Below are 27,001 nucleotides of genomic sequence, written 5' to 3' on the forward strand. Positions count from 1 at the left end.
AAAGCTCAGGCTATGCAGCTTTTCCAGGAAACGTTGAACGACAAAATTCAAACAACAAAACGCCTTTTTCCAAGTTATGATAAATATCCCCCTGATGTTCAAATAGCTTTGGTGAACGGGGTTTTTCGGGGGGAGTTCAAATCCTCCCAGAAAACTGTCAAGTATATAAACAACGGGGAGTGGAGCAAGGTTGCTGACGAGTATCTTGATCGTGCTGACTATCGAGCGTCTCAACCTGGGAAGAATGGTGGCATAAAGAAAAGGATGGATTATAATGCCGATATATTTCGTCGTTACGCCGAAAAATTGAAGAAGTAACTAACAGAACTGCAGTATTATTAATGGTTAAAAGTTTAGCTTAATATAGAACTGCAATTCTTCATATCAGTAATTTTAGATAAGTTAGGTAGTCAATACGTAGATTGAAATCATGAATCGAAATGGAAAAATATGAATTAAATAAAAAAACGTTTTCAACATTTGTTTCGTATTAACGTTGGTAAAAATAAAAAGTCCGGAAACAATTACACGTAGTTATAGTATTACCCAATGTTATGCAGCGTAACTTCATACGCGTAACTTCATACGCAGGGGTTTAACCTTTACCTGCAAAGAGTCGCTCGACGGACTCGACCAGGCGCTAACCAGGGAATGCCCCCTTTATTATTGGCCAAGCTCCCAAATGAATGTCTTGAAGATAACGCCAAATCAGAGTGAAGTTGAACGGGCCTGAACCGAACGAAATATTATAAGTTTGATTATGGAATAAGTGCGGATTGAATTGTGTACAAAAATTCAGCTAAAACTATTTTATAAATATTATATTATGGTATATGTACACTTCATAAAAGCAAGTACATTTTGTTACATTTAAAATAATATTTTTAAATATACAATGTTTTTGTCTTACACATTGTGCACGGCCCTGGAGCTCACAAACTGCAAAATTACAGAATTAAAAATTAACGATTTAAAGTTTTCTGAACCTGGTTTTCGATCTCCAAGCATAAGTTGTCCCGAAAAGACCACTCACTATTCATTAGTTCAGATAGTTTTTGTTTTAGAACGTTGTGTGATATTTACAAACTGATACACCTAAATTACTTGAAACTTTAAATATACATAGAATCATAGTCAAGCATTGAGGACTCTTTAAATCCGAATAGATGATCTCGCCTTGTCGAGAATTTCTTTCCTTATTCTTGGGTATTTGGGATGTTGAGATAAAACCTGGAAGGAATATACAAGGTTTTTATGCTTGGGTTATGAGGAGTATTTTAATAATTGTTTAAGACTAAATTAAGACAAATGGAATATATATAGTCACAAGTTGATCACAGACATGCATGTGATTGAACTACTTGTACAGCTGCTTACTTTATGGCAAACATCGATCGCATCCACAAAACGTTTCGCTTTCAAATAATTAAACGCTAATTTGTAACCTGCAATGATAAATGTAGAACCATACGATAATTATGCATTCCACTATACACGATCCCAAGTATGTAGTATGTTCAAGTGCGTATATAGTAAATGTCAAAAGGTGCTTTCAATACGTGGTCACGAATCCTACCAATTCCAGGATTATTTTGATTCCCAAATTTCCAAGCGTTTTCATAATTTTTTGCAGCATCTTGATATGCTTGCTCTTTCTCCATGATAAATCCCAAATATTCCCAGGCTTTACAACATGACTAGGAATACAAACATCCAACAAATAACGCATATTCATGCCATAAATCCCCCATGCATTTCAAGTTATACAAAGCCTACGCCAAAAAAAACTGGACCTTGCAAAAAACGAACGTTTTTGTACCTTATTATGATCCAAGCATTTCCTTAACAGTTCACTGGCCATATCGTACTTTCCATTCTGAATAAAAAGGAATTAAACTGTAAAGCTATACTTCGTTCATATAGAAACATTTCGTGCATGGGACTGCATTGAGCCGTGCATCTCTATAAGGCAGTAATATATACCAGAGAGGGAGGTATATAGACTGATATGCATCACAACTATATACCTGAATATAAATATCAGCCAAAAGTAACCAACTTCTTTCAAACTCATCTGCCTCCTAAATGCCGGAACAAGATGAAAAATTGAAAAATTGAGTGTAGCCTATAGTCCCCTAGTGGAAGACAGTAACGTGTTGACTTATAGCATAGGCTAAGAAGTCCACAATGTATGGAATGCATTCAATATGGATATATTTCTAAGTACGAGCGTGGTTGACTGTGAAATGTCGCCTACCTCCACTGTCCAATTCATTTTAGAAATACGTTTAAGTTGATTTCGAGCTCGTGGTGTTTGTTTGAGATACATATAAGCCGTGGCCATGCCCAGCAGTGAAGGAAGGTGGTCACGCTAAATAGTAAGATAGATTTATTTGGAATACTATAGTAAACCTCTTATCACATTTTACCGCTAAATATTTTATCGTATGTATACTAAACATTTCTTTACTATATCTACATGGTATAGTTACAATATTCAAGCTGGTACGAAAAGCAAAAGACTAATTAGTAGTGTAGCTCGATCTTGATTATATGCAGTATCCACAGGAACAGTAAACAATAACACTAAATGTTTGGAAATGCTCTTTTAAAAAGTCTTTCCTCGAGCAATATACCAAGCTCGTTAAGCATCGTATTCACGAATGACAGTTGTAGCAACTTGGAAATGGCAGTAAAAGAGCACACAAGCTTACCTCATCAGTGGCTATTGTCATGAACTGCGACAGAGATTTCTCTATGTTTGATTTATTTTTACTCGCCATTAATGCATAATTCTCAAGAATACGATGTTTCAATCCGTTTGTTTTTGGCTTTAATTCCTTAAAACAGTTAAACAGTGTAAACATATAACTGTGACAGATATAAAAAACAGCAATATTTAAGTTCTCCAGCGATGAAAACTTATCATCATGCTTGTTCTCTATCTATATTGTGGTACACGATATAGCTGAGTATAATTATATTTTAGGTATTAACGTAGTTTTACCTTCAACAGTTTTTCAGCAGTTTTAACCGCTGCAAGACGAGAGTCCGTTTTTTCTGCTTGGTTTCTAGAGAAGAGAGTAGTTGTATCTCCATATAGATTCAAGATGTCATTGTCCATTTTTATAACATTCACTTGCCATACTCTGATTACACATGACGCTTACAGTAAATACATAGAAAGTTAAATATTCACATATATGTTCAAATACGGCACAAACAAATGGAACAATCACTTTCAAAATCGATAATTGATTTGCAAAATTAAGATAGCCTTGAAGTCTTACCCTTGGTCAGTATCCATTCCATCAAATGTTTCTCCACCTAAGAAGCATTAGAATATGAAAATTTATGATGGAAAAATTTCTTCTTAATTTAACGTGCAGTCTACGAAGACATGCAGGACTGTGGGTATATATAATTCTGTAGTGAGGTTTCTCAGGCCGGGCGACGCAAGTGCGTTGTACACATTACACTGTACTGATTAGTCTTGTTCTGATGAGATGAAAAACTCACCAAGTGTTTCGTTATCCGGGTTGAGACAAATTTCAATCATATTAAAGGTAGCTTTCTCACCCCTGTGTAAAGAATACGTACATTATTAGAAGTAGCTTTCTCCCTTTTATGTAAAGAATATGTACACTGTGCATGAACATTTATACCATTTACCAAATGGCACATAATCAATCTATAGGCGGCCTATATTTTCATTATGAAGAAGTAGACATGCAAGTTCATTGAAAAATACACAAACCATTCTGCGTCCTTTCTGGCCAAGTTGAAAAATTTCAATGCTTGAGTTGGATTATTTTTATACCTGGGAGAAAATGTTAGCATGTTCAAATGATGTAATATTGCATACTAATTCATGTCCCGCGTTATTTACCATTCATTCATTCCCTTGCAATAATTCAATCCGGCATCCCTGCCCGTATGAGGAGATGACTCTGCCTAGGAAAAAATTAAGACGCTTTTATATCCGTAATTTATCGGTCTTTATTAGACCTTACCGCTATATACCAAAAGGTGCAGTATATAGTGTATGTACGCGTTAACTGGACTACCGTATCACCACTGATCTGTATATGTAACTGAAATGCTTGACTAAAATTTAGTTCACTGCAAATTTAATTATTGAGATTCCTAAAGGTCACTACTTACTTGTTGTATAAATTTGTCACATTCTTCAAGCTTTCCTGCTCGTCGTAACAGATCAAGAAGTCGTCCTAAAGCTTCGTATTGGTCTAAAAATATTATCAGTTGTCCAGAATATAATTTGAAAAGAGAACGTGAAGGGTACATGCCTAGAGGCATGTGAACACGGTGTCCCCCCATTTTCTGAATGACTCTGCAGCCCTTGTATAAAATCCTTTTAATTTGAAGAACATATATTTAATGGCATTTTCCAGTCTTGCTATACCTGGCTTTCGTTCTAATAGTTGTTGAAAGTTAAACATGGCTGAATCATAATCATTCTTTCGAAACATTAACTCGGCCATCATCTGCAGGAGAATAAAACATGCAATCGAATAAATGTGTAGATATTCTTCTACTATGAATTTTTAAATTCCAATGCATCGTCATGCAGCTTGCCACTAATTATACTTGTGAATAATATTAGCCACACTTGTGTTATTGTATATAATATGATCGTGGTCCATGCATCTGCATTGCAGAAATACTGTATATTAGTACAACATGGGACAAATTTATACCATAAATGCGGAGTCGTTGTCTTTATCCATTTCCAACAATTGCGAGCACTGCTGCTGACAAGCATCCAAGTCATCCACTAACAAATGTAGCTTTGCTAGAGCCAACATTGCCTGGGTTTAGGAAATACGAAATTAGAAAAATCACAGATGTTCATATAATGAAAGGTCGATATAAAACGGAAGGTGTAATAATAAATAAGACGTTTAGAATGAACACCATTGCCCATTTTCGAAATGAAAAGGACCGTACATTCAAGATAAAACGTAAGCACCTTTACATGTGAGCTTTCGTGCGATAAAGCTTCCTTATAAGATCTGATGGCTTGCTCATATTCGCGTTTGTTTGTCGCTACCTCTGCTAGATCACAACAGATCCTGAAAAAAATATGATAATAATGCTAAGTATATATAAAGTAATCACAGCGTGTTCTAAAAATCATAACGATGGTCGATGTGTTACGTTATAGTAGCTGAATAACTGCCGTTATGATTATGTCCTTTTCAAGCTAACAGTTTTACTCACTTTGCCGCCTGTACTTTCTGCACTGATACTTGGTCAGGTTGCTCAAGTCCAACTCTCTTTAAAACGCTACAAAGAAAAACACCACAACTGAGAACTTACTTAAATAACATAGCTACAAATTTGGAAGAAACGTATTTCAAGTATTATTCGGTACTGCAGTGAAAGCTAAATTTTTCTAACAATTAATCTACTTCATTTTACCTTCTTTGCACATCTCTTGCGCTGAATAGTATTTTGGAATATTCTTCTGTATTATTCGCCTTTTGGTGTACTTTGGCAAGCAAAACAAAAAGTCTACTTTTCTCCATTAATGAAGCAATATCTTTTCCTAAAACACGTTAAAAAGTCTGTGTATTCAGAGATTCCAAAAATAATTACAAGATGCATGGGATGATATACTAAGCCAGCATCCTCTCTTTTTGAATGAAACATTACCCGCGGTATAGGGGTGCACATTAAACTTCATTAAATTAAATAACCTCCTACTATTTTACGGTATATCTTACCTTTTTGCTGTTCCAAAGCAGTGCCGATTATTTTCTCTGCTTTTTCGTAGTTCCTCAATTTCATGTAGAGTTCAGCAAGATCATATCTATAGTTACGGTTAAACATACTTGAATAATCACGCTAAATCTAGACAGAATGGGAAAAAATACCAACCTAAGGAATCCTTGAGTTCCTGACTTCAATGCTGCTTCGTAATAGTTTATAGCCTAAGAGAATACCAATATTGAAGCAATTTTTTTCACACGCAAAGAATGTAAACAGTATGCTTTTATACCATTGACTGGGATCATATATTAAAGTACCTTATTATAATTGTGTGTTTTTATTAATGCCTGGCCAATCTTGCTTGCTAATGTACTATCCCGAGGATTTCGCTTTAATGCAGCTTCGTAAACTTCAATGGCTTGTTCAGGCTAAGATTAAAACTATCGTTAATGGCACGCATAAGTTGACAACAAAGAATACAGGACAAGAGATAAAACATCGTAAAGGTTATGTGGATTAACCTCCCCGGCTAGCTTATATATAGAGTAAAACTGCACAGACAACATCACCAAAAAGTTATATGTACGACGTTGCATTCGTGTATCGTTAAGGTGGTCATGCCACTTGGTCGAAGCAAATTAATCAATATACTGCACCTCTTGGATGCTCATGTATGCATCTCCCAACAACAGGCTTGTTTGTGGACTTGGATTTTTTTCATGCAACTCTCTGAAAGATGGACAAAAGAGTAACAAAAGAGCAACAAAAGAGTAACAAAAGCTAACTAGTAACAAAGTACATATAGATTATAACGAAAACTTTCTGCTGGGATTGATTGACAATCTTACTTACCTATAGCAGCTTGCATAAAGTCTTTTATCTTTTCGATGGTTAAGATATATATCTGCCATTTTCTCTCTAGCTTGAATATAGTAGCTGCAATAAAATTAGTTAGGTGATTGTTAGTATATACCTTTCTTTAGTCATCATTAACGAAGAAATAAACACATTTCGTAAAAACAACATTAAAAAGTGATGCAAAATGAATTCACCTTTGTTCCGGAGTAACGGATCTGAGTATTGTCAAGGCTTCCTTATGATCACCTCGTTTCAGGAATAAATCAGCATTTGCAATGCTTATTCTAACATAGAAAATTTAATATCGTATGGTGTTGTTTATTATGGTGCTACAAGGGCCACATGTACATAACTCATAAGTGTGTACCTATGTTTCCCTCTTTTGTTCCAGCCGGAACTCTCCATGCAGCTCCATTAAAGAGAGAGACGGGGCCATTAAATTATCGAGTTTATGACATACCTCACTTCTTCTGCAGTTCCAGAAAATTCATTCATAGCGTCCTGCATTATCTTAGCAGCCTCGTGCTATAATCAATTTAATTCGTTTAGAACAAATTGTGGATGTCTGGGCAATGATGACATACATAATAGACTGACAGCCAAATCTTGTTTTGGTAGGCGTATTATAGTAAAACAATACATCCATGTGTTTTTTTATTGAATTTCAACTCTCTAGGCATGTGGGTTATACCCAAGATGATACTTGTAACATGATATCATATGTACTGACGCATTCTATACTGCACTTACTGCGTGATTTAATTGTGAATGTGCAGACGCTAGTTCCAGATATACTGACACGCGGTCACTTTGAGTGAGACCGCTGCCGCTTTTTCCACTTTGGCCAGCTGGAACTGAGATATAAATACATGCATTATAGTTAAAAACATTCGGATAAAACTACAGAAGGAAGAACGCATAGAAAAATATAATATGAATTGTCAATTAATTACAACGTACTTGCTTTCTTAACACCAGGCAAGGCCATTGCTGTATTTAGCGTCTTGATACATTCTTCGTGGTTTCCAAGACTCTTATGAACGCAAGCTTTGATCAAATGATACTGAGGGGAATCTCGGACCTTGAAAACATCAAAAAATAAATTCAGCATTATAGCCTACTACCAGAGTTTTATAACCGTGGAGAAACAACCTCAGTTACCACGCGGAAGTGTTCTAGCTCTGATATACTTTAGCCCAAGCGTGTGCTAGGATTTCTTCTATTTTTTGGCAGTCGCGATAAACTGGATTGTTTTCACTGTATACCTGCTGTGTCTAATTGATCGTACAACCAACCTGAAAGTTATAACTCAATCCAACTTCCAGAGATTGATCTGCCATTCTGTAATTTCCATCTTTAAGATGAATCTAAGTTTAATGATACGTTTTCAGGTTCATCATATAGTGCTGTACGTATAACAAACTCAAACTCATAGAGAATATGCTAGTATAAATTACCTGAGCCATCAATAGATGTCCCTCAGAGAATCTGTCGTGTTTTTCAAGACAGTGATTCAGCATTGTTTTAGCCGTCTCAATATCACCTAAAAACATGAGAACTCATGTTTTAACTAACTAAGAGCAAGTGAATCCTCTAAAAACTGATGCTGAAGTGTTAAAATTATAATTCGAGCACCTTTATTTTATTGTTTACCATACCTGATAAATATCGTACTTTTGCCATCAGATAAAGTCCTTGTAGAACACCAGGCGTGGCTTTTGTTAGCGGATCCAGCACTGCAGCACAACGTTTCAAAATTGGAGACACTGGTTGACCACTACTTTGAGGCTGAAAAAACATTATTTTATTATTTTATTCTGAAACTGAGGGGCGCAACAAAATGTACGTTACATGCAAAAGTGTTTCCATCACAGGCCTACAGCAGAAAGAACTTTCGATCATTTCGCATGTATACGATCATTTTGCATATACCACAAGCAACAATCAACAGCTTCTGGGTGTCTTAGAACTGCATGTAATATTGAATAAAATAACACCACAAATTAAGTATAAGCGCGACAACCAATAGATTCATAAAGATCATGTATACATTATATTATACATTTTTACCTCGTTTGGAGCGAATATGAGATATTCCTCAATGACTTGCAATAAGAATTCAGGATTCAACTTCAAAAAGTACTCGAACCCCAGAGGAATTCCCTAAACGTGGTAATACGAGATTTAGGATTAATCGTGATGATCCAGTTTTTAATTGACAGTTCCACATTTTATATAGCAAACCTGCAACTCTTTAAAATGACTGTCAGTGCATTCATTTAGTAAAGCAACGACTTTTTCAAATCTCCTCTCTTTCTTTCGGGCTAAGACAGCTTCCAGGTACGACAACTCCTGTAAAACGATCAAATGCATGGTTGTCATATCATAATGAAATTACTCACCAATCATGCAGGAATCTCAACTATTACATACGGTAGTAAACTGGCGAAAATAGCAAGAAAACTAAAAGTGTTAAAGTATGCGAGGAGATATGGGACGGTAATTTTCAACTTAGAGAGCGAGCTTGTATAGTAGTCTAGTAATCAGAATGTTTTTGTTCGCGCTTCAGAAGAGTTCACAAGCAGATGAGGGATAGGATAAATGTTTTCTCTATATTTTGCAATACAGCATGCTGATAAAGGCTTTCACAATAGCTTCGTACCGCTGACTTTCCAATTGACTGTTGAATTTCACTCAAAAACTCCAATTGCTGTTCAGCATCATCAACCATATTCTCCAGAAGTTGACAATTTATAATACCTGGTATATAGTACATATAGAGTTGGTAAAAATGTTTCTCAATACAGTGAGGGGACTCGACTGTTTTTGAACATCTAATATTGTTAAATACTACTTGAAATGTGTACCGACCAATAGTATTACACTTAGCATACTGTATAATAACCTCATACAACAAAGTAACACAAAAACTACCGGTCAGGGCTGGGACACTTGTTTCATCCAGTTTCATGGCGGTTCGATACGTTTTCATAGCATCACGAACTTTCTTTTGCATTATTAGTTGATTACCAAGCTGGAAACGATTATTAATTGACGTCAGGAATAGCAATAAATCATAGGAAACGTATATGTTAAAAATCTCTCGCGCCACAATCTTTTGCTTTTGAATGGGGATGAGGGATTAATCCCCAGAGAATGGGGATTAATCTCAGGACAGTGAGTCATACTCAGTAAGAGGGGAAGAGCTTTCGACCAAATGTTTAGGGTCCATAGTAACTAGTATATTAGCTATACAACACAGTTCAAAAACTTACTTCCACAGCATACTCAGCAGTTGACTCACTAAGAGTTTGTGCTCTAACAATCAGTTCAAATGTTTGCTGAAGAACTAAAGGATTACGTCCACACTACAAGAACAAACTTTGCATTTATTACGATGAATTTTGCTTATAAAGTTCTATGAACAGGGAGCATGCGCGCAGACGTGAATTCACGGAAACACGATGCGTCCGAACGCAGGCTATCACCAGGACGACCAATTATAGCCATGACGGAATTGATTAAACGAGAAGTTCATTGCTCTTAAACGTTCTACCGGTATACATACGAAACAAGAAAGACAAGTTTTTCAAGTTTTCACAACATAGCTAATGACTCACCACGCGACTAAACAGCTTTCCAGCTTCGTAATATAAGTAATGACTCTTAGGTTCATATCTATCATAAAACTGAATTAATTCTCCAATTCCTTCAGCTGCCTCATCATATTTTCCGTCGCGACATAAATGAGATATTATCTTCATCTTGTGAACGTCAAGAGAATATCGATTCAGTTTTAAACACCTAAAAAAATCATGTAGGAATAGATGCGAAAATATTTAGGTTCGGAGTTATTATAGTAATGTGTACTTCTTGGAGCCATTTCACCTAATAAAACTGCACGAAAGTAGTTATTCTGGGGTTTTTAAAAGGCTTATACTGCCAAGCACTGTACGGTACATATCACTGAGAAAGCCTGCTTACATATGCATTCAAATCTACAACAGCAGCAAATGTCAAATTATACGTGTAAATGGCTCTTTCATAAAATACCAGTCTGTCGATCGAAATAATTAAAATACAGTACCTTTGAGCAACGTCCATTGTCTGTTCCCAATCTTGTAAAGCAAGTTGAATTTTCATTTTTTCCACCAGTGCAGGTTCAAACTCAGGGTACGATACAACCACCTTTAAGAATAGGACGATATAGTCACTTTACAAGCTAGCTCAACTTCAATTCCTCTGTAACAAGCCCGATCGTTACTTACCTTATTGATAAACTCTAAGGCAGATGTGAAATTGTTTTTCCTCACAAGGTAAGCCGCCTGGGAAAAACACAAAAATGAAAGTTTTCTCAGTTGATGAAAGTTACTTGCATTCCTACTTATAATCTTCTATCATTGATTTATTACTTTGATATTGAAGTAAAATGAATTGCATTAAATTAAACCACGATTGTGAAGTCATTAATCAATTCGACCATTCGAACTTGACCATACCTTTCCCAAAAGGGCATCAATATTCTGTGAAGTTTCTGGTCTACAAACAAAAAATTCTGTGAATCACCTAATTATGAATAATTATTCATTTTAGAAGTTTTTTGTTATCTTTTCGGTCGTGAAAAGTCTCTTTTGTTCCCTCAACAGAGAGGGGTGCCAGTCTAAGTTTTCCCCACGAAATAGGCGTGGTTCATTATCATAGTTGGGTGTTTTCATTTATCAACGAGTATCTTTTTTTACCGACAACTCCGAATATAACCGAGGTTACACCCTAGGTTACCTACCCTTGTAAAGCCTCATCAAAAAATTTGACGGATTTTTTGAGAGCAGAGTCTTTTCCACTTGTAAGATCTATCCAACCACGAAGGATCGCTCCCTAAAGTTTAACAATATTTTCAGTTTCCCACGCACTACGCTTACACATGTTTAGTAAACACAGTCATCAAGTCAACAGAGTAAAACTAACATCTTACACCATGCATGTGGACCGATGCGGTGACGTAACTAGAACGGTAATTGAGTGTGAATATTCATGCACCCAGTTCTGCCCGACGGATTTCTTTTGTAAGTGCAATAGCTTAAAATTGAAATCCGTCGGGCAGAACTGATGTGAATAACCCCCCCCCCCCCCCAATTACCTTTCTGTAGTTACGCCCCTGCATGAGTAAAAAAACTGATGCCTTTCATATTCAAATTTGCCCCCAACTAAACTAAAGACTGGCCTAATTTGGCAATTCCTTTGTGAAGTTAGGACATGCAGAACGTAGTTAATTATGCGAAGGCGTCTGAACATTTCGCATCGCTGCGTTAGCCCGCCGCACACGAGAACTATTGTTTATTAGCTGATCAGCTAAACACTGTCAACTCAGCAAGTTTTCGCCTCGAGAGGCAAGTTTTTCTCGTGTGCGGATTGTTTTCGGGCTGAGCTAACTGCCTCTCGAGGTTTAATGTATTGAAATCGTCGAGTTGCAAATTTCTACAGCTTTATTATCTCTGGCACGATTAGGATTTATCTCGGGACAAAAGAGGGCAAGATTTATGTTTTAGATTAATTAATGATTCTCTAAAGTAAGTTACGCAACTTCTGTCAAAAATTTGAATATGAAAGGCTTCATTTTTTGACACACCCTGGTCCCTGTACAGCAAGCGGGATTATTTCTCGGAGGAGCGATAGAAACTGATAACGGATTAGAATTAAACAAAGACAATTATTTGAGATGTTTTCTACGTTAGAAACGGGCGTAACGAACCTCTTTGGAACCGTTCGACATTTTCAACATCCTATCCACATATTCTCTGGCTTTATCATGACGTCCAGTGTGCCATAAAAACATTCCAGCAAAATAGAGAGCATTTTCACCACAACTGGTACGAGTTTGTTTTAATTTTGCTTCAAGTTCCTGAACACTCTCCTTATCTATCATCTTCGCTTTTTTGTGAGCGTATATCAACGCCATCAAACAACACAAGACTACTTCTTGTCGCTCTTGGATAGATTCAAATTCACGAATTGCCTCGGAAACACGGTCTTAAAGAGAAGAAGACGTGATATAAAATCAAGCAGACCACAGAATAGATGTTTTTGACGCGTTCTCTTGGATTGGAGGGTGATTTAAGGCAGTTGTGTATGCAATTAATATAATGTCAAAGGGTAAGTTTTGAATTTCTTTTTTTAAATTATGCTGTAAGGTCATGGCAGCGTTTGCCAATAATTTCTAATCTAATGTGACATATTACAAATTTCTAAAATAGACAAAACACTTCTTCAAGTTTGAGTGAATGGGTTCAAAACACTACACTGAATACTCATAAAGATATTACACTATTATCCTTATGGGGGTGAGACCTAGCTGGTGGGTACTCAGCAGAGAGTTTATATATATAGATATTACTTTATCATGAAATTCAATGATATTGGTCAAAATTAGACAAAACAATTACTGCACAAAATCTGCGTTCTGCGAAAAAAGTTCTCACAGTTTCTATTAACTGTGGCAATATATACCTCACAGAAATGTGTGTGAAGAATTAGCAACCATATCAATGGTGTCTTATAACCACAAAAATAAAACTATCATTCAACCGTACAGCAATGCTTACATATACACTTCTATAGTAATTAAAAAGTTGAATAATATCTAAATATTTCTTTCTACATTTAGGTAGTCATGCCATGTAGACTAAAGTCATATAGAAGCAACCTGGTGAAGCACACCTGTCAGGCACAATAATGACAGGCTGTTCCTCTTGAATTAGTTCCACCTTGACTGAGGCAATAAATTATTTATATGCCAGCACAGCATTTGGTGTAAAACAGACATGGTAGCCATTCTGTCCCTGTGGGTCATTGCATATATACGGTGCAGTTGTACAGCAAGAATGCCTACCTCACCTGAACTGACAGCTCAATTATATATATGGGAATTTATCCTTGCAAAATATACAAACCTTCCATTAAAATTCCAAATGCTTTCCAAAACATTAAAACAGGGTCCCCACCATGCTTTTGTAATCCTTCAAGGCATACATTTTGTAAATGTCGATAGAATTTGGCTTGGCAATAATAGTTGATGCTACCCTATCGAAACATACAAACATCTCGAAGTTTGGAAAACGTCTTTAAACAACGGCAATGAATAAAAAGGTAATTGTACTAACCAGTATTAAAGTATCCGTAGCAGCCATATTTATACGTTATTTTCTTCGGGAACTGAAAATATATAGAATTTTGAAATAATTTTTAGTGAATGTGATCGTATATTTGGAGTGCACGGCAACCAAATGTCGCGATGTAAACATTTCGTAAGCAGACTGGTAACGAACTATCAAAATGGCGGCTGAATCGTCTCTAGAACAAGAAGCATTGAAAAGACGTGAAAAACTAAAAGCACTGAGAGATAAAAGCGCTTTAGCATCTCAGGTAGTATTTCAAAATACTCTTCATTGTAACTAACTCTATTAGTACCTCTAAAGTCACGTGAAATCAACGATAAGGTCAACAGTCCGACAATTTCCAAACTCCAGTTTTGTATATAATTTTTTTTAATAGAATAAGTAAATTTGCCCAAATTACTTTTCCAGTGATAATAAGCTACTATGTGTACTGTAAATTATGTAGTGAAGTAATGATTTCCTTTTTCCCTGCAGGAGGTTAGTGGTGAAAAAAGAGATGCTGACAATAGTACCGATACTGGGTAATTAATGATAATACACTGTGGTAGCTGTAGACTTTAGTTGCTACGTACGAAAAAGGGTGCATTGGCATATGGTAGTCATGCTTGTTTTTACATGTCAAAGTGATGCTATGTATATACTCAGAAACACTTAATACATAGAGAATGTTATATTAATTAGTTCCTAAGCTTAAATTAAATTGCATTTCTCATTGATAGAACTTTAGCTTGGACTATGCATAAGAATTTTATTTCTTCATCTCCAGTATACATGATTAAAGATACAAATATTAAAGACACACAATGCATTGTGTTCTTCTTTAGACCTCCTGCAAAAATAATAAAATTTAGGAACTATCAACCAAAGGATGAATCTTTAAAAGTTCAGAAGCTTCCAGTTACTAAACCTTTATCAGGTATAATATAATATCATATATATTGATAAAACATTGGGTAAGTTTGGTAGAACTCTTGAGCAGTTGAAAACCATCTACCTCTGGTGTCAGATTAACACAGATCTTCTCCTAACTTATCAGAAACCTCTCTTTGTTTTACATAACAATGCATCATAATACTTTTAATGTAGTTGAGGAAGAAGTGAAAGATCATGTGGAAAAAGCAAAATCTGATGTCGTCAATGAAGTGGTAAGTAATCATGAAGTAATGCCAGTTATTACACACACACATATATATATATATATATATATATATATTAATATATATATATATATATATATATATATATATATATGGCTTATATCTGTCTTTTTTAAAGGACTTGGCTAACCTTGCTCCCAGGAAACCTGACTGGTAAGTACATAAACTGAAGTGCATTCAGGAGAGCAAAGCTTTAAAATGTGTCAGTCCAATTTAGATTGGTTATAGTATATTTGGATTTGGCATAGTGGCATAAACAGTGCCATAAGTTAATTGCCTACATCACTTGATTGTGTGGTTTAATTTCTCAAGTATAGTGAATTTTTTTTGGCTGTAAAAATTATTTCACTGGTCAGAGTATACATGAGCAGTTGACCTCACCTGTTAATTAATGTTAGGATTGCATTACTACTGTACTGTACAGGGGATGGTTGTAGGAAAGCTGGATAGCACATTCTACCAGATAGTGATTTTTTACCTGATATGAGAATATCTGAATACTTCAGGGATTTAAAACGTGATGTTGCAAAGAAATTGGAAAAATTAGAGAGGCGTACACAAAGAGCTATTCTTGAATTAATACGTAAGTACTCTGGAAATTGGACTGTTATTTTTATGGATGCAATTCCTTCTGTGTCTTTGTGGAAAAATGAACCAAAATATGCGTGCGTTTTTTCAGGTTCGCGGCTTCAAGATGATGAAAATCTTGCAGATGTTGTCAATGCTGGTACTCCAGAGCAAGGATTTGATGCTGAGTAATCGCTCTGTCTTTGCCATATTTCAGCTGTGCTGTCCTGTACATATTGTATACTGACATAATGAACAAAAGACCAATGTAAACGCTGAAATTTCCTTACTTCAGGATAAGTATTTAAAGGCAGTTTTCATTATGAAAGCTTTGACCTTGTCATTCGGACTGAGCAGTAACGATGAGGCGTTCGACGAAAAAGCTTATGGTGGAGATGACTTGACATTCAAATTTGATGAAATGGAATTGAAAAGTTTGAGACTCAGAACAGATCATTAGCCTCATGCACAAGATATTTTACACTTAATAAAATTGATAATATTAATATCATTAAATAGCAGTTACAGTTCTTTGCCTCTATACTATAAATCCACGTTGAGAGCAACAGTCTGCAGTTTAAAATGAATTCACACACTCCGATGAATTCCAAACAGCTAATAAACTGTTGCACAACTGTTTAAAAATTTTTCTTCGATTTTTTCCTGGATTTCGTTGACTCGTATTCTTCCGTTAACGATAACTAAATTTCGACGACTTCCTTGAGCGTAAATTGTTTCAGGATATTTATACGGATAATCACCACCAACTTCATGGTTTGCTTTAGAAATTGTTGAGAATCGCGAACACAGTTGTCGTTTCTCTGTACTGGAGGAACTGTAAGAATTTCTTGTCTGTGGCCTTTCTGTTACTGAAAACGTGAACAAAACTTTAGCGTCCAAATGGTTGACCTGTGCTGAGCCAGCTGAGATATATCTATTTATTACGTCACCTCTTTAGCTTTCGCAACTTCCTAATTTGCAAATTAGGGTCTAAGAGGTGTTTATTTATGGTCTAAAACTTGGTAAAAGCTCACCATATGTCGTTTGTCGTGTTGTTGGTCGACTGGCAATATCCACGTATGTTTGTTTCTGCTTGACTGCACCTATTCCTGGTATCATGGATCCGGGCTTCTTTTCATATTTTCGTCTTTCGATATCATTTATTATTCGACCCATTAACACTTCCTTGTACGCATTCCACTTTGTCATCTCCAAATAGCATTCTGTCAAAGTTTCATCACTTGGGTAGATCTTGACACGTTTCTGAATTTTCCTGATGGTTTTGTAATCTGCATGTTTCTTCACAGTTTCAACAGGAATTATGATAATAAAGCAACCTTTACTTATCAGGGTTAAACGTCTTCGGCTTATCGTCTTATCATCATCTGTCCGCAATACTCCTTGAAGACCCTGTTGAACATGATATCAAAAGAACATTAGTTATTTATCACAAATTATGTAGAGTTTCCACCAAATTCCTGCAATGAAACTTATACGGTATATATGCCTTAAATCTCTTGTCCTTTGTTGCGAAGGACAGCTTATAAAGATATAGCTAGTCGTATACATTGTTGTATAGAAACATAGATTACCGCAGATTGCCCCTTCTCTATGACATCAACGCTTAAAAAAACTCCAACACCAACTTTGGTCTCTTCAGGTTCCATCTTAGAATAGTAATTTCGCTCTTGTGAGCTACAAGGATAGGATGCTCGTTTCACGCGCTTTGCAGAGTTTTCCTGTCTTCGAGAGACGTTCCAGCAGTGATCTGACTTTACCAATCTTGGCTCGACAAGCTGTGTTGTAGACGTAGACTGGGGATTAGAAAATGTTCTAGGAATTCTCGACTCATAACCAGTCGTATTGGATACTGCACTAAGTCGTGAGTAGGCGCCCTGTCGTGAATACGACGTGCTATTCGTTTCTGGGAACTCCGTGTGGCAGAGTTTCTTTTGACTACGTCGCAATTTAATCCACTTCTTCCTCTGTGTTAAATCCAATAAACGAAGCACTTGACATCTTCCCTAATGACGATAATAGGAGTAATCATTAAGTTATTTATGCTGTTAATATTGACTACCCTGAAATCTCTTTAAGACAATGCCGTGACGGAGGTTCAAAATTGTTCGTTTGAGCCAGGTGAATGGGGTTTTGTATATACATAATATACGTATAATATATTGAATTTAAAAGATCTCTTGCTCATTAGTGAATGATGATTGTGAAGATTGCTCTTCAACACGTCCGTGCGTACGTGCGTGTCAACTCGTGTATCTTATCCAACCGGGCAACGTACTTTGATAACAGCGTAGAGCATATCTGATTGCAACAGGTTGTTATCAATCACAGAATCGTTTCGATATTCCATAGAACGACTTTCTTCTGCAACTTTTTGAAGAACGTGGTGAGGCCATGTTGAAAACAGTTCGAATTCTCTAAAACCGTATACATTGTAATAAGGGTAAAATATAATATATATTTTTTTGTCAAATATCTGTGTTAGTCTGGGCCAACAATTGTAGGTAACAGGTAACTGCTCCCTGGTTATATTGCAATTGGAGTGTGTCTACTGTAGGCATGCAGATGGCTTTAATTTAAAATGTCATTAATGTTTATCAAGTTGTATAAATTTCGCATTTTTTTAAGCAAACAGACGTCTTTTGCACCTCAAAAACGCAACTCTGATCTCCATTTCTTTTCGTAAAATATTATCAATTCCCATTTCAGTAAAATCCTCTTTCTCCATGTACAAAAATTCGGTTGTTTGAAGGCAAACTATTGTTGCAGAACGTTCAACATTTCTGATTAGAGCAAGTTCCTAGAAATTTTAAAATAACAATAATTACTGATCTTCTCTTTCGCTGAGGACAATCCTAACGAAAACAGTCAATCGGTGTTTTATTTCAGCTTTATTAAGCATAATAGAGAACCATATGTCGACACATGATACAACTAAAAAACGGCAGAGTCTTACCCCGAAAGCATCTCCCTTGCCTAACTGATAGTATTCTGTCGGTTTTGAAAACACTTCACAGTCGTCTACACTCAATGTGTAACTCACGATTCCAGAATATATTATGTAAAATCTTCTGCCAACATGACCTTTCCGTATTATTACACGATGACGTCCAAACCTTTGAGGAAGAAGTGCTTGATTGGTTGGTTGGTTGGTTATGTCTAATTGTCTATATCCTTGATCCAGGCCAATGTTAATTTTGGTGGGTTTAGATCAGTTTTGAAATTAGCGAAGTCACAGGTAATAGATAAACGACTTCGTCGATTTCTCCTTGGGTTTAAGACTTTTTTCTTCGGTTCTTATATTAACGTGAAGCAGTCATTATCATGCAATTTCACTGAATATTCGCTTACCTGTCATATCTTACAACTCTACACATAAGTCGCTGTATTTCTGGTGTATAACGACGAAATTCTTTCAGCTGTTTAAGGATTTGGTTTAGTGAATCTATTTCTTTATCGGTTCTGTCACCAGGTGCTTTACAAGAAATTTCTTTTGCCCATTTTGGAAAGTATCCCTAAGTAATGAAAAAAAGTTTTCAGGTGCATATGAAAAACTGCTTCATGACCTAGCAGAGGATCCTGAGGGGGCAGAACATGCATGATCTGAGATGGAATATGGGATTTGTGAAATTGTGCTGCTGGGAATGGAATTTTTTCTAATTTTTCACTCTTGCAATGTTACTTTCATGAAAACAAGACCGTCGTTATTTTGACAAAGGAAAGAATGCATGATTTTTTTGTACCTGATAATCCGTCTTAAATCTTTCTGGATCAAATAATTTATCTTTATCAGAACGCAACTTTGCATGATCAACTTTGAGTCGTAGACGTGGATCCGATGTAATTTTCTCATGCCCACCTTTTTCCATTGCATATTTCAAAACATGAATAAATACTGATCGAAGGAGAATTACCTATAGAATTTTTTTTGATAAAATTTAGCTAAATTTCTCAGAATATCTTTGTGCATACATCTGTGGGTTTTGACTGCAGAGCAAATGAAATGAGAGATCTCTTTACTCTGTTAAACAACACCGTGTTTTGTGAGTGAAACAAATTCCATTAAATTTTGACAAGCCTTCACCTTCGTCACCACATTCTTGAATTTTTCGAGTGTTAACTGAAAGATTTTAAAAGAAGAAGTTTTTGGTTAAAAACTTAAAGCTTAATAGGAATAACAACGTTAGTGTTGATTTAATCCGTATTGCCTATTGGCTATGCAGACTAATAATTGCATGATATTAAGCCGTAAGCTCTATGGAATGTACTTCGTATGAATGCTATTATCTGTAGCTATAAACGCCAATTTCAAATCGAATTAAACGCACTTACATTGTAGGAAGTATATTAACGTGATTCAAACTTTGTACCTCTCGTTCCCGCTGTCGTGTTTCCTCGTTTTTTTCTTCTACTATCTCATCCGGAGTGTCCAAATCCATGGAATATCTGAGGTGTCTCGCATAACGAGATTGATTTGATTGTGCTTTCTTTCCACGACTACGATTGATCATCATTGATTTTACTGTTGTCCATTTCTTTTCACGAGTCTTTTCAAACATTCTTACATTTAGTTTTTTCCCAGTTTCCCATGTCATCACTTTAACATTGGCTGACTGATCATTCCAACTAAATACACTGTCTCTTCTTCCTCTCTCCTTCTTGTTCATTTTACTTATTTTCACTTATCGTCTAAATTACATTTTTTAGAAACTTTTTCAAAAATAATTACTAAACGTCACGTTAGCTTATTTATAACCGTCAAGATCCTAATCACGTATTTCGGATCCAGTGATTTGATCGCGAGATATCGCGTGTGCAGGGAACCTCCGTTTCGTCACAAGTTTCGTTCTCCTTTCAGTGCTTGCACGGTGACTGAGCTAACTATTGTAAATTTGCAATGACTATTTTTGTTAGATGTAAAAAATGACAAAACGCTTTTTTCGTCTCGTAAAAGACTTCACATTTCCCGTCGAAGGTAACGTTGTGTTAAAAATTTGACCAGTTCCTACGTGTTTACCCGAGGAAACAGGAGAGTGGACGAAATTGAGCACGGTCACAAATTCGTCTTTTCTGAAAGATTTTTTTCTAAAAAGTTTAGAGTTCACTAGAGTTCACAGGTCCAGGAGCACTGAGGGGTGAACGAACGTAGCCCACTGACGTAGTTATCTCAGTATCGCGGGCGCAAGTATTAAATCAAGAAGTGTGAACACTGATGAGTATTTTAAACATGAAATTTTAATTTTTTTGATATTTTAAGATGCAGAAAAGAAGTCTTATACTCCACAATAATTCATCGTTAAATGAGAATGAGTAAAACTCCAGTTAGGCAACTAACTGAATACTTCAGCACGCCATTAAGCGCAGTTCTTCAAGGCTCTGAAAATGACGTAAATTTACAAGGAGCTTTCTACAATGTTGCTGCATTTCTGTTTATATCTGTTGGCCTTGGGGCTGCAGTGGCGGCTTATTTTGTCTTGGAGGCCTTTATCAAGCCATTACTTTGGGCAGTACTTTGTGGTGCATTTCTATATCCATTCAAGAAGACATTGTCCACACTTGTTTGTTCATGGCTGAGATCTCTTAGTGATTATAATACACCATTGGTTGTGGGTGTGACTTTATTACCATTTCAAATTTTGAATGAAGTTTCAGCAGTTGTTGGTTTCTTCATATTTGATCATATTTGGGAGCTGATTTCATTAACATTGACATCCTTTGGAGTATATTTACTCTATCTTTATCAGCCATTTTATGAGATGTTTATCATGATAAATGGAATGGGCACATTTCTATACCAAACACTTGATTATTTTTCTAATCCAGTTTGGGTAAGGTCGATAGGTCAAGATTTCATAAATATGATCTGATTTATCCAAATTGTAGTTGCACAAGTTGCAAAATGGAGCCAATCAGCGTGTGCATGGATTGACCAGAGGTTTAAATGACAATAAGAACTTCCCTGAACAGATGATAGATTGATTGAAAATTTAGTGATTTCAGTAATACAATACAAGATTTGAATGTTTCATGTTTTTTTAATACCATGTACAATCTTTTTTTATAGGTATGGTCTATAGTTGTTTGTTATGTCACTATAGTGGTATTCTTTTGGACACCATCATATACACCAATGATTACAATCATGGCATATCCTGTCTGGAGTGTGTTAGTACTACACCTAGCTTCCATTGCCGGTGACTTCAGAGTACCCTTGTTCTTATTTCTGTTCATACTTTGTATTGTTGGTGTTTCTGCAGAATTTATAAAAAAATATAAACGTAAAGGTTAGAAACAAAATCAATACTGCAAGTTGTCAAGCATTCTTTGTAGAATTTTAAACAAATGCAATATGTGATGGTGTAACTATAATTTATTAGGGCTGAGATGAAAGATTGAGTAAGATTTTACAATGTGTGATAATTTTGATATGTCATATCTCAACTAGGACCTGAGCTAAAAAGAGATGGTAGTAAATTATTACGTAGTTTATCGATGGCTGCAGCTGTAGCATTGAATGATCAAACTGGTGCAGAATCTGAAGATGATTCTATGGAAGAAAATTCAAAATCTGGGGAGAAAACTGAGAAACCACAAGAACAGCATGTTCAGAGGTTTAAAATTTTTTTTAGTGAACATTCGTATAGTGACAGTGTTTAGGTCATTGTATGAAAACATTCTGTCCCTTGCCCTGCAAATTCTCTCAGTGTGTTTGATGTGCAAATCATTTTTAGCATGCATGTTCTGGCCTTGCATCCTCAGCTTCATGGGTCCAATGATTTATCTAATGCTGGGTTCAAACACATCCTCTAATTTGCACTGGAAACATATGACTAAAGAGAAAAAACAAAGCATTTCCATTTTCTTATCTTGCATAGTGTGGACGGTGAAATGAAGAAGAAGGAGAGACCAAGGCTGGTTAAACGTAAACCTGTAACAAGCGACAACACAAGTGAAAAACCACGAAACATGAAGGCCAGCAATATTTTTTTCCTTGCGCTATTCTGGGCAATCGGGTTGGTATGCATTATAAAGAATGTGTGGATATTGGAGCTCCTTACCATTCCGTTCGTAATATATTTGATCAAAGCTCTTCTGTCATGGATTGGAACGAACAGTGTGGTCCATGAACAACTAGATAACGCTCGGTCGAAATTAAAACTATGGGCGAAGGAAAGAAAGGATGTTTTGGCTCCAGCACCAGTACGAGGAATAATGAGAACGGTCTTGCTGGGTGATAAGAAGGTATACAGGGCTCGGATTTTAAGTGCGATGTTTTTCCCTTAATACATGTGATCGGATCGTCAGTTACGGATATTGAAATGATAGGACTTTAACCCAGAACGTTTAGAACTATTCACTCGTTTGCAGATGTCAAAAGAATACACCAACCACTCCGGTTGTAAGACTATTACAGTTTTAAATTATAGAACTTATACAGTCCACTTCTTTTACTGGCTGTACAAAGAAAAGAAACTCGGTGAAAATTGAATATACCTCAATTTAGACCCATACGGATGGAATTTATTACATGAACAATTTAAATGTTTATTTTATCGTTTTGGATCCGCCGAATCAAATGCAAATGAACTTTTAAAAACAGCCTTGAACTCATTAACGTTAGGTTCGGCACATGAAAACTTCGACGTGTGTTAACATTAATTTTCGTTTATACATAGATGGTCCTGTGGTTGGTACAATTTGCAGACAAACTTATCAGTATCTGTATGATCATGTGTCTTATTCTGGGCACAATTGTATTCAGTGCTGTCATTGCAGTTCAGGTACAGCTGCGTGAAACTTAATATTAAATACACACAGAATTATAATTATATATGTTCTTATTTGAAATGACGTAAGAGGTTTTTGCTTGAACCGTCATAAAATGATCTTAATTTTTTGTTAATTCTGACTTGGGAACCTCAGCACGGGTAGTTGCATGCTAGCAGGCAATTTAAGCATGCATATATTCCAATAATGCCTGTAATAAGTAATATACAGAATCGATTTTCAATATATCTGAATCTGAAAGTGACGTGTTACTAAACATTTCCGACCAGGTTCAACGTGAGAGTATGCACATGGTTCAAGTAACTGGCGATCTGGTGAATGATGCAATTAATCAGTATCCAGAACTTTTTAAGTGAGCAATCAAATTATGTAACATTTTATGATAGATTGAAGAAGGTATGAGTGCGTGGTGCATGGCTGGATACTGACCAATGCAAAATACATCAATAAAAGACTCATTTACATCCCTGTATCCCAATAATGGCCTAGCAGGTGAAATGGATAAACCTGAGAGATGAAACACAAGGTTTTTACTTATTTTAGGCACTGGCTTCCAGAAAATAAAGATTTCCACCATATTCTACAAAATGCCGTGGACCAAATGTATTTACATGGTAGAGATTGGTTGGCTAATAAAGTAAGACATTGATGGTGAATGTATATATTAGCTATAACTTTGTTATATCAGCTTGGAACTATAGTCCTGGTCATGATAACATCACGATGAAACAATTAACCTATTATTTATTTCCCGCCCCGGAGGTGAAATTGTGGTAAAATTCATAACTGCATGATATTTTGTTGTAGGTTCAGGAACTTGGTGGGGCGAAGGATAAGAACAATTCTCATCTTAAAAAGGAAATTTTGGAGTTAACTGATCGTTTGTACCACAGTTGGAAAGAGGTACTGTATTGAATTGGTCTTATTTATATACATATATAAGGCATAAAGAAATTGCAAAGAAAAGCCGCCCATGCAGCGCCGCCCTTATACCTGTTTCCCTCTTTAGAATATCAATTCCCTCGTGTATTAAGAGTTCCTCTTTATATAGGAAAGCAATGCATCATTGCTACCAAGTCATAATATTACATCAAGTAGTTCCAACACAACGATTCAAAAACGAAAATCTCCATTCGGTCTGTCATTACGTGGTATTTACAAGTGGATCACAGTTAAACAGAAAATTGATCTGAATACTGTTTTTAATGTCGTTAAAGAGAACATTGGTGTGTTGATGTCGGTAAGTATCGCTCTGGATTGAGTAGGTTCAATGGTTCTTGTAGATTTTCAGAAGTTAAAGTATAGTTATTACTATAAGAATCGACTCTCAGAGTCGTGCATATATGAGTTATCGGTGACTGTTTTAATTCTTCAGATTATAGAATCAATTTGGTTGATATTTAAAAGCAACGTGAACCTAGCTTTCAATATTGTCACAGTGTTGATATCCTTGGTTTTCTCCAGTGGAACATACTTACTTAATGCTGGTTTCTCTATGGTAAGTTGCAACTATAATTAAATAATATGTATGCTACACGATCAGTGTTACTAAGGAATTAGTGGACTGCCATGGGAATTGACGCATTTGGTTTGATTTGTTATAGGTAATGATTTTTTCTTCATTTTAGATCGTGTTTTTAACAGCTTTATTTTATCTTTTGAGTTTTTCTCAAAATCAATATTTGCCAGTTTATTGGGTCAGTACACTTTCTGGAAGTGAAGCAACTCTCTTTGGCGAGGCCATATACACAGCGGTCAGGTCAGTCATATATCGTCGTATCATATTTTGCCTACATATGTTATGGCCTAAACCCGGACCGGTCGATTATTGCGGTTTTTTTGCATGTACAGAGACCAGAGAGAATATATATTACATGTTGATCCGTCTGTTTTTTGCCAACATCAAGTTTGTACATATATTGCTGAACAATAAATAATGGCCTTATAGGTCAAGAAATCCAGGCAAGGCCCTGGCTGGTAAAATCATGAAGTTCACATCTATGCCTCTTATGTGGACACGGCTTTATGTATTCATATTTAATTATTTGAATTATTATTTTTAACCGAAAATGCTCTTGATTTCTTCTCAGGGGTGTCTTTGGAGCATCGTTAAAAATGGCTGCATTTTATGGCTTATACACCTGGCTTACTCACACTTTATTTGGAGTTAAAATTGTTTTCATCCCTTCTGGTTGGTAGTGTTGGTGTTCTATTTATTTTTTTCAGCTTCATTTGAGAACTTCCCTTTCTTGTGTCGTAACATTTTTGTATCAGCGTCTGAACCATCATAGTAAAGGGGAAAGGGGTGTTTTGAATTCAAAATGAATATCAGGCATGTAGTCACTTCTAACCTAAAAGATGTATTCTCCAAGAAAAAATTATGATAAATATAGTGCACCATTTTTTAGCATTAATCTTCAGAGGTCAGAAGACCGGATACTTAATACTTAATTAATTATTGCCTCACATATTTGTATTTTTGTTTCCACGTAGCTATCGCCGCTGTGACGGGTGTTGTACCATTTGTGGCGTCATATTGGGCTGCTGTTCCAGCTATTTTGGAATTGTGGCTCATTGAGAACTCAGACATACATGCTCTGCTCTTGGCGCTGTGTCACATATTACCTACCTATGTTGTGGATACTGTCATATACAGCGAAATAAAAGGGTAAGCCATTCGTCACCATCATTTTGTATTCACTGCAATTAACACTTCCACTTAACCATCTCCGTTTTTCACCATGGTCGAGTTGTTAAAGAAATACGACAGTTTTTAAATGAACCATTTAAACTTGCAGTTTTGGCATATAGATGTCGCTATTATCATCATAGATTTTGGTTCTGTTCAGATTTTAACATGTTTGGAATATGTCATGAGCAGCTGTGCATCCAGTAGGCGGGAAGGACAATGCTCCCCACTTTTTCCTGGACAAAAAAATAATATCAGATGTAATTTTTTGTGGGCTGTAAAATTAGCATTAAGGACGGATTCTGGCGTACTTCTAACAAGTAATGATGTCTGTTTTTACTATTTGTTATAGTGGTGGCCATCCTTATCTTACTGGTTTAGCTGTTGCTGGAGGCATATATTGTTTGGGTCTGGAGGGAGCGATCGTTGGTCCAATTGTACTTTGTTGCCTCGTTGCTGCATTTAATGTCCATAGAATAATAATGCATGGACAAGAAACACTAAGTACACCTCCTTAATTCTTATTGGTTATTGTTATTGAAGCGTTCCTCGATATTGTTTGACTTTGGCCTCGTTAGAAAGCTGTTTTTATCCTCTTCAACTTAAAGATCACAGTGTTGCCGCCACTGCCACTCAACAAGACCATGCAGCTGGAATTACGTAGGGACGAATGTGACGTAAAGATAGGCCTTTTTCTTTGGAAACTCAACATTGAAGCTTTCAATAGAACTTACAGTCAACTTGACTTCTCTCAAACGTGTAAGGACACTCGCTGCACCTGTGTAGTGTATATACAAAGGTTCCTAACTGTAAAACTTTGGAACTGTCCGGAACTTCGGAAAACAACGGGAGGAAAGGAATTAGGTATTGATGGTTACGTGATTGCTCTAAACTTTTTTCTTGTTCCATTACAAAAAAACAAAACCGGTATAAATTTGTTTTTAAAACTTTTTTCTGGTGTTATAAATTTAAAGAATTTTTGCTCATAAGAGTTTAAAAAATAAAATTTGCAAAAAAAA

The 27,001-nt window shown here is 36.0% G+C and overlaps 3 protein-coding genes across 3 annotated transcripts; 2 read left to right on the plus strand and 1 right to left on the minus strand.

The window, feature by feature from the left end:
• Positions 1-815: 815 nt before the first annotated feature.
• LOC114522898 (tetratricopeptide repeat protein 21B-like) lies at positions 816-13,863 on the minus strand. Its single transcript, XM_028543680.1, has 43 exons — positions 13,749-13,863; positions 13,539-13,668; positions 12,341-12,618; positions 11,375-11,466; positions 11,091-11,130; positions 10,860-10,916; positions 10,679-10,779; positions 10,212-10,395; positions 9,867-9,959; positions 9,526-9,625; positions 9,254-9,351; positions 8,836-8,943; positions 8,662-8,754; positions 8,250-8,379; positions 8,049-8,134; positions 7,887-7,958; positions 7,552-7,672; positions 7,342-7,445; positions 7,052-7,116; positions 6,786-6,875; positions 6,586-6,669; positions 6,390-6,462; positions 6,051-6,161; positions 5,902-5,954; positions 5,748-5,833; positions 5,443-5,569; positions 5,242-5,307; positions 4,991-5,093; positions 4,719-4,829; positions 4,424-4,505; positions 4,165-4,247; positions 3,890-3,954; positions 3,758-3,820; positions 3,520-3,581; positions 3,291-3,327; positions 3,008-3,071; positions 2,715-2,840; positions 2,258-2,371; positions 2,028-2,081; positions 1,820-1,876; positions 1,577-1,697; positions 1,378-1,445; positions 816-1,230 (listed from the first exon to the last, which is right to left on the minus strand). The coding sequence occupies exons 1-43, from the start codon at positions 13,773-13,775 to the stop codon at positions 1,153-1,155; spliced, it is 3,957 nt and encodes a 1,318-aa protein (XP_028399481.1). The 5' UTR covers positions 13,776-13,863; the 3' UTR covers positions 816-1,152.
• A 55-nt stretch (positions 13,864-13,918) lies between these two features.
• Positions 13,919-16,005, plus strand: LOC114523032 (coiled-coil domain-containing protein 12-like). Its single transcript, XM_028543844.1, has 7 exons — positions 13,919-14,010; positions 14,238-14,284; positions 14,588-14,679; positions 14,850-14,908; positions 15,039-15,073; positions 15,427-15,503; positions 15,600-16,005. Exons 1-7 carry the CDS (start codon positions 13,921-13,923, stop codon positions 15,677-15,679), a joined length of 480 nt encoding a protein of 159 aa, XP_028399645.1. The 5' UTR covers positions 13,919-13,920; the 3' UTR covers positions 15,680-16,005.
• A 4,688-nt stretch (positions 16,006-20,693) lies between these two features.
• LOC114522907 (transmembrane protein 245-like) lies at positions 20,694-26,936 on the plus strand. The gene is made up of 14 exons (XM_028543691.1): positions 20,694-21,333; positions 21,570-21,789; positions 21,951-22,116; positions 22,381-22,747; positions 23,182-23,286; positions 23,563-23,645; positions 23,837-23,930; positions 24,101-24,196; positions 24,345-24,533; positions 24,669-24,791; positions 24,922-25,052; positions 25,384-25,484; positions 25,787-25,961; positions 26,335-26,936. The coding sequence occupies exons 1-14, from the start codon at positions 20,806-20,808 to the stop codon at positions 26,498-26,500; spliced, it is 2,544 nt and encodes an 847-aa protein (XP_028399492.1). The 5' UTR covers positions 20,694-20,805; the 3' UTR covers positions 26,501-26,936.
• The last annotated feature ends 65 nt before the right edge of the window (positions 26,937-27,001 follow it).

The sequence above is a fragment of the Dendronephthya gigantea genome, unplaced genomic scaffold (genome assembly GCF_004324835.1).
Source record: "Dendronephthya gigantea isolate DGI-Jeju-01 unplaced genomic scaffold, DenGig_1.0 000000F, whole genome shotgun sequence".
Lineage (NCBI taxonomy): Eukaryota > Metazoa > Cnidaria > Anthozoa > Malacalcyonacea > Nephtheidae > Dendronephthya > Dendronephthya gigantea.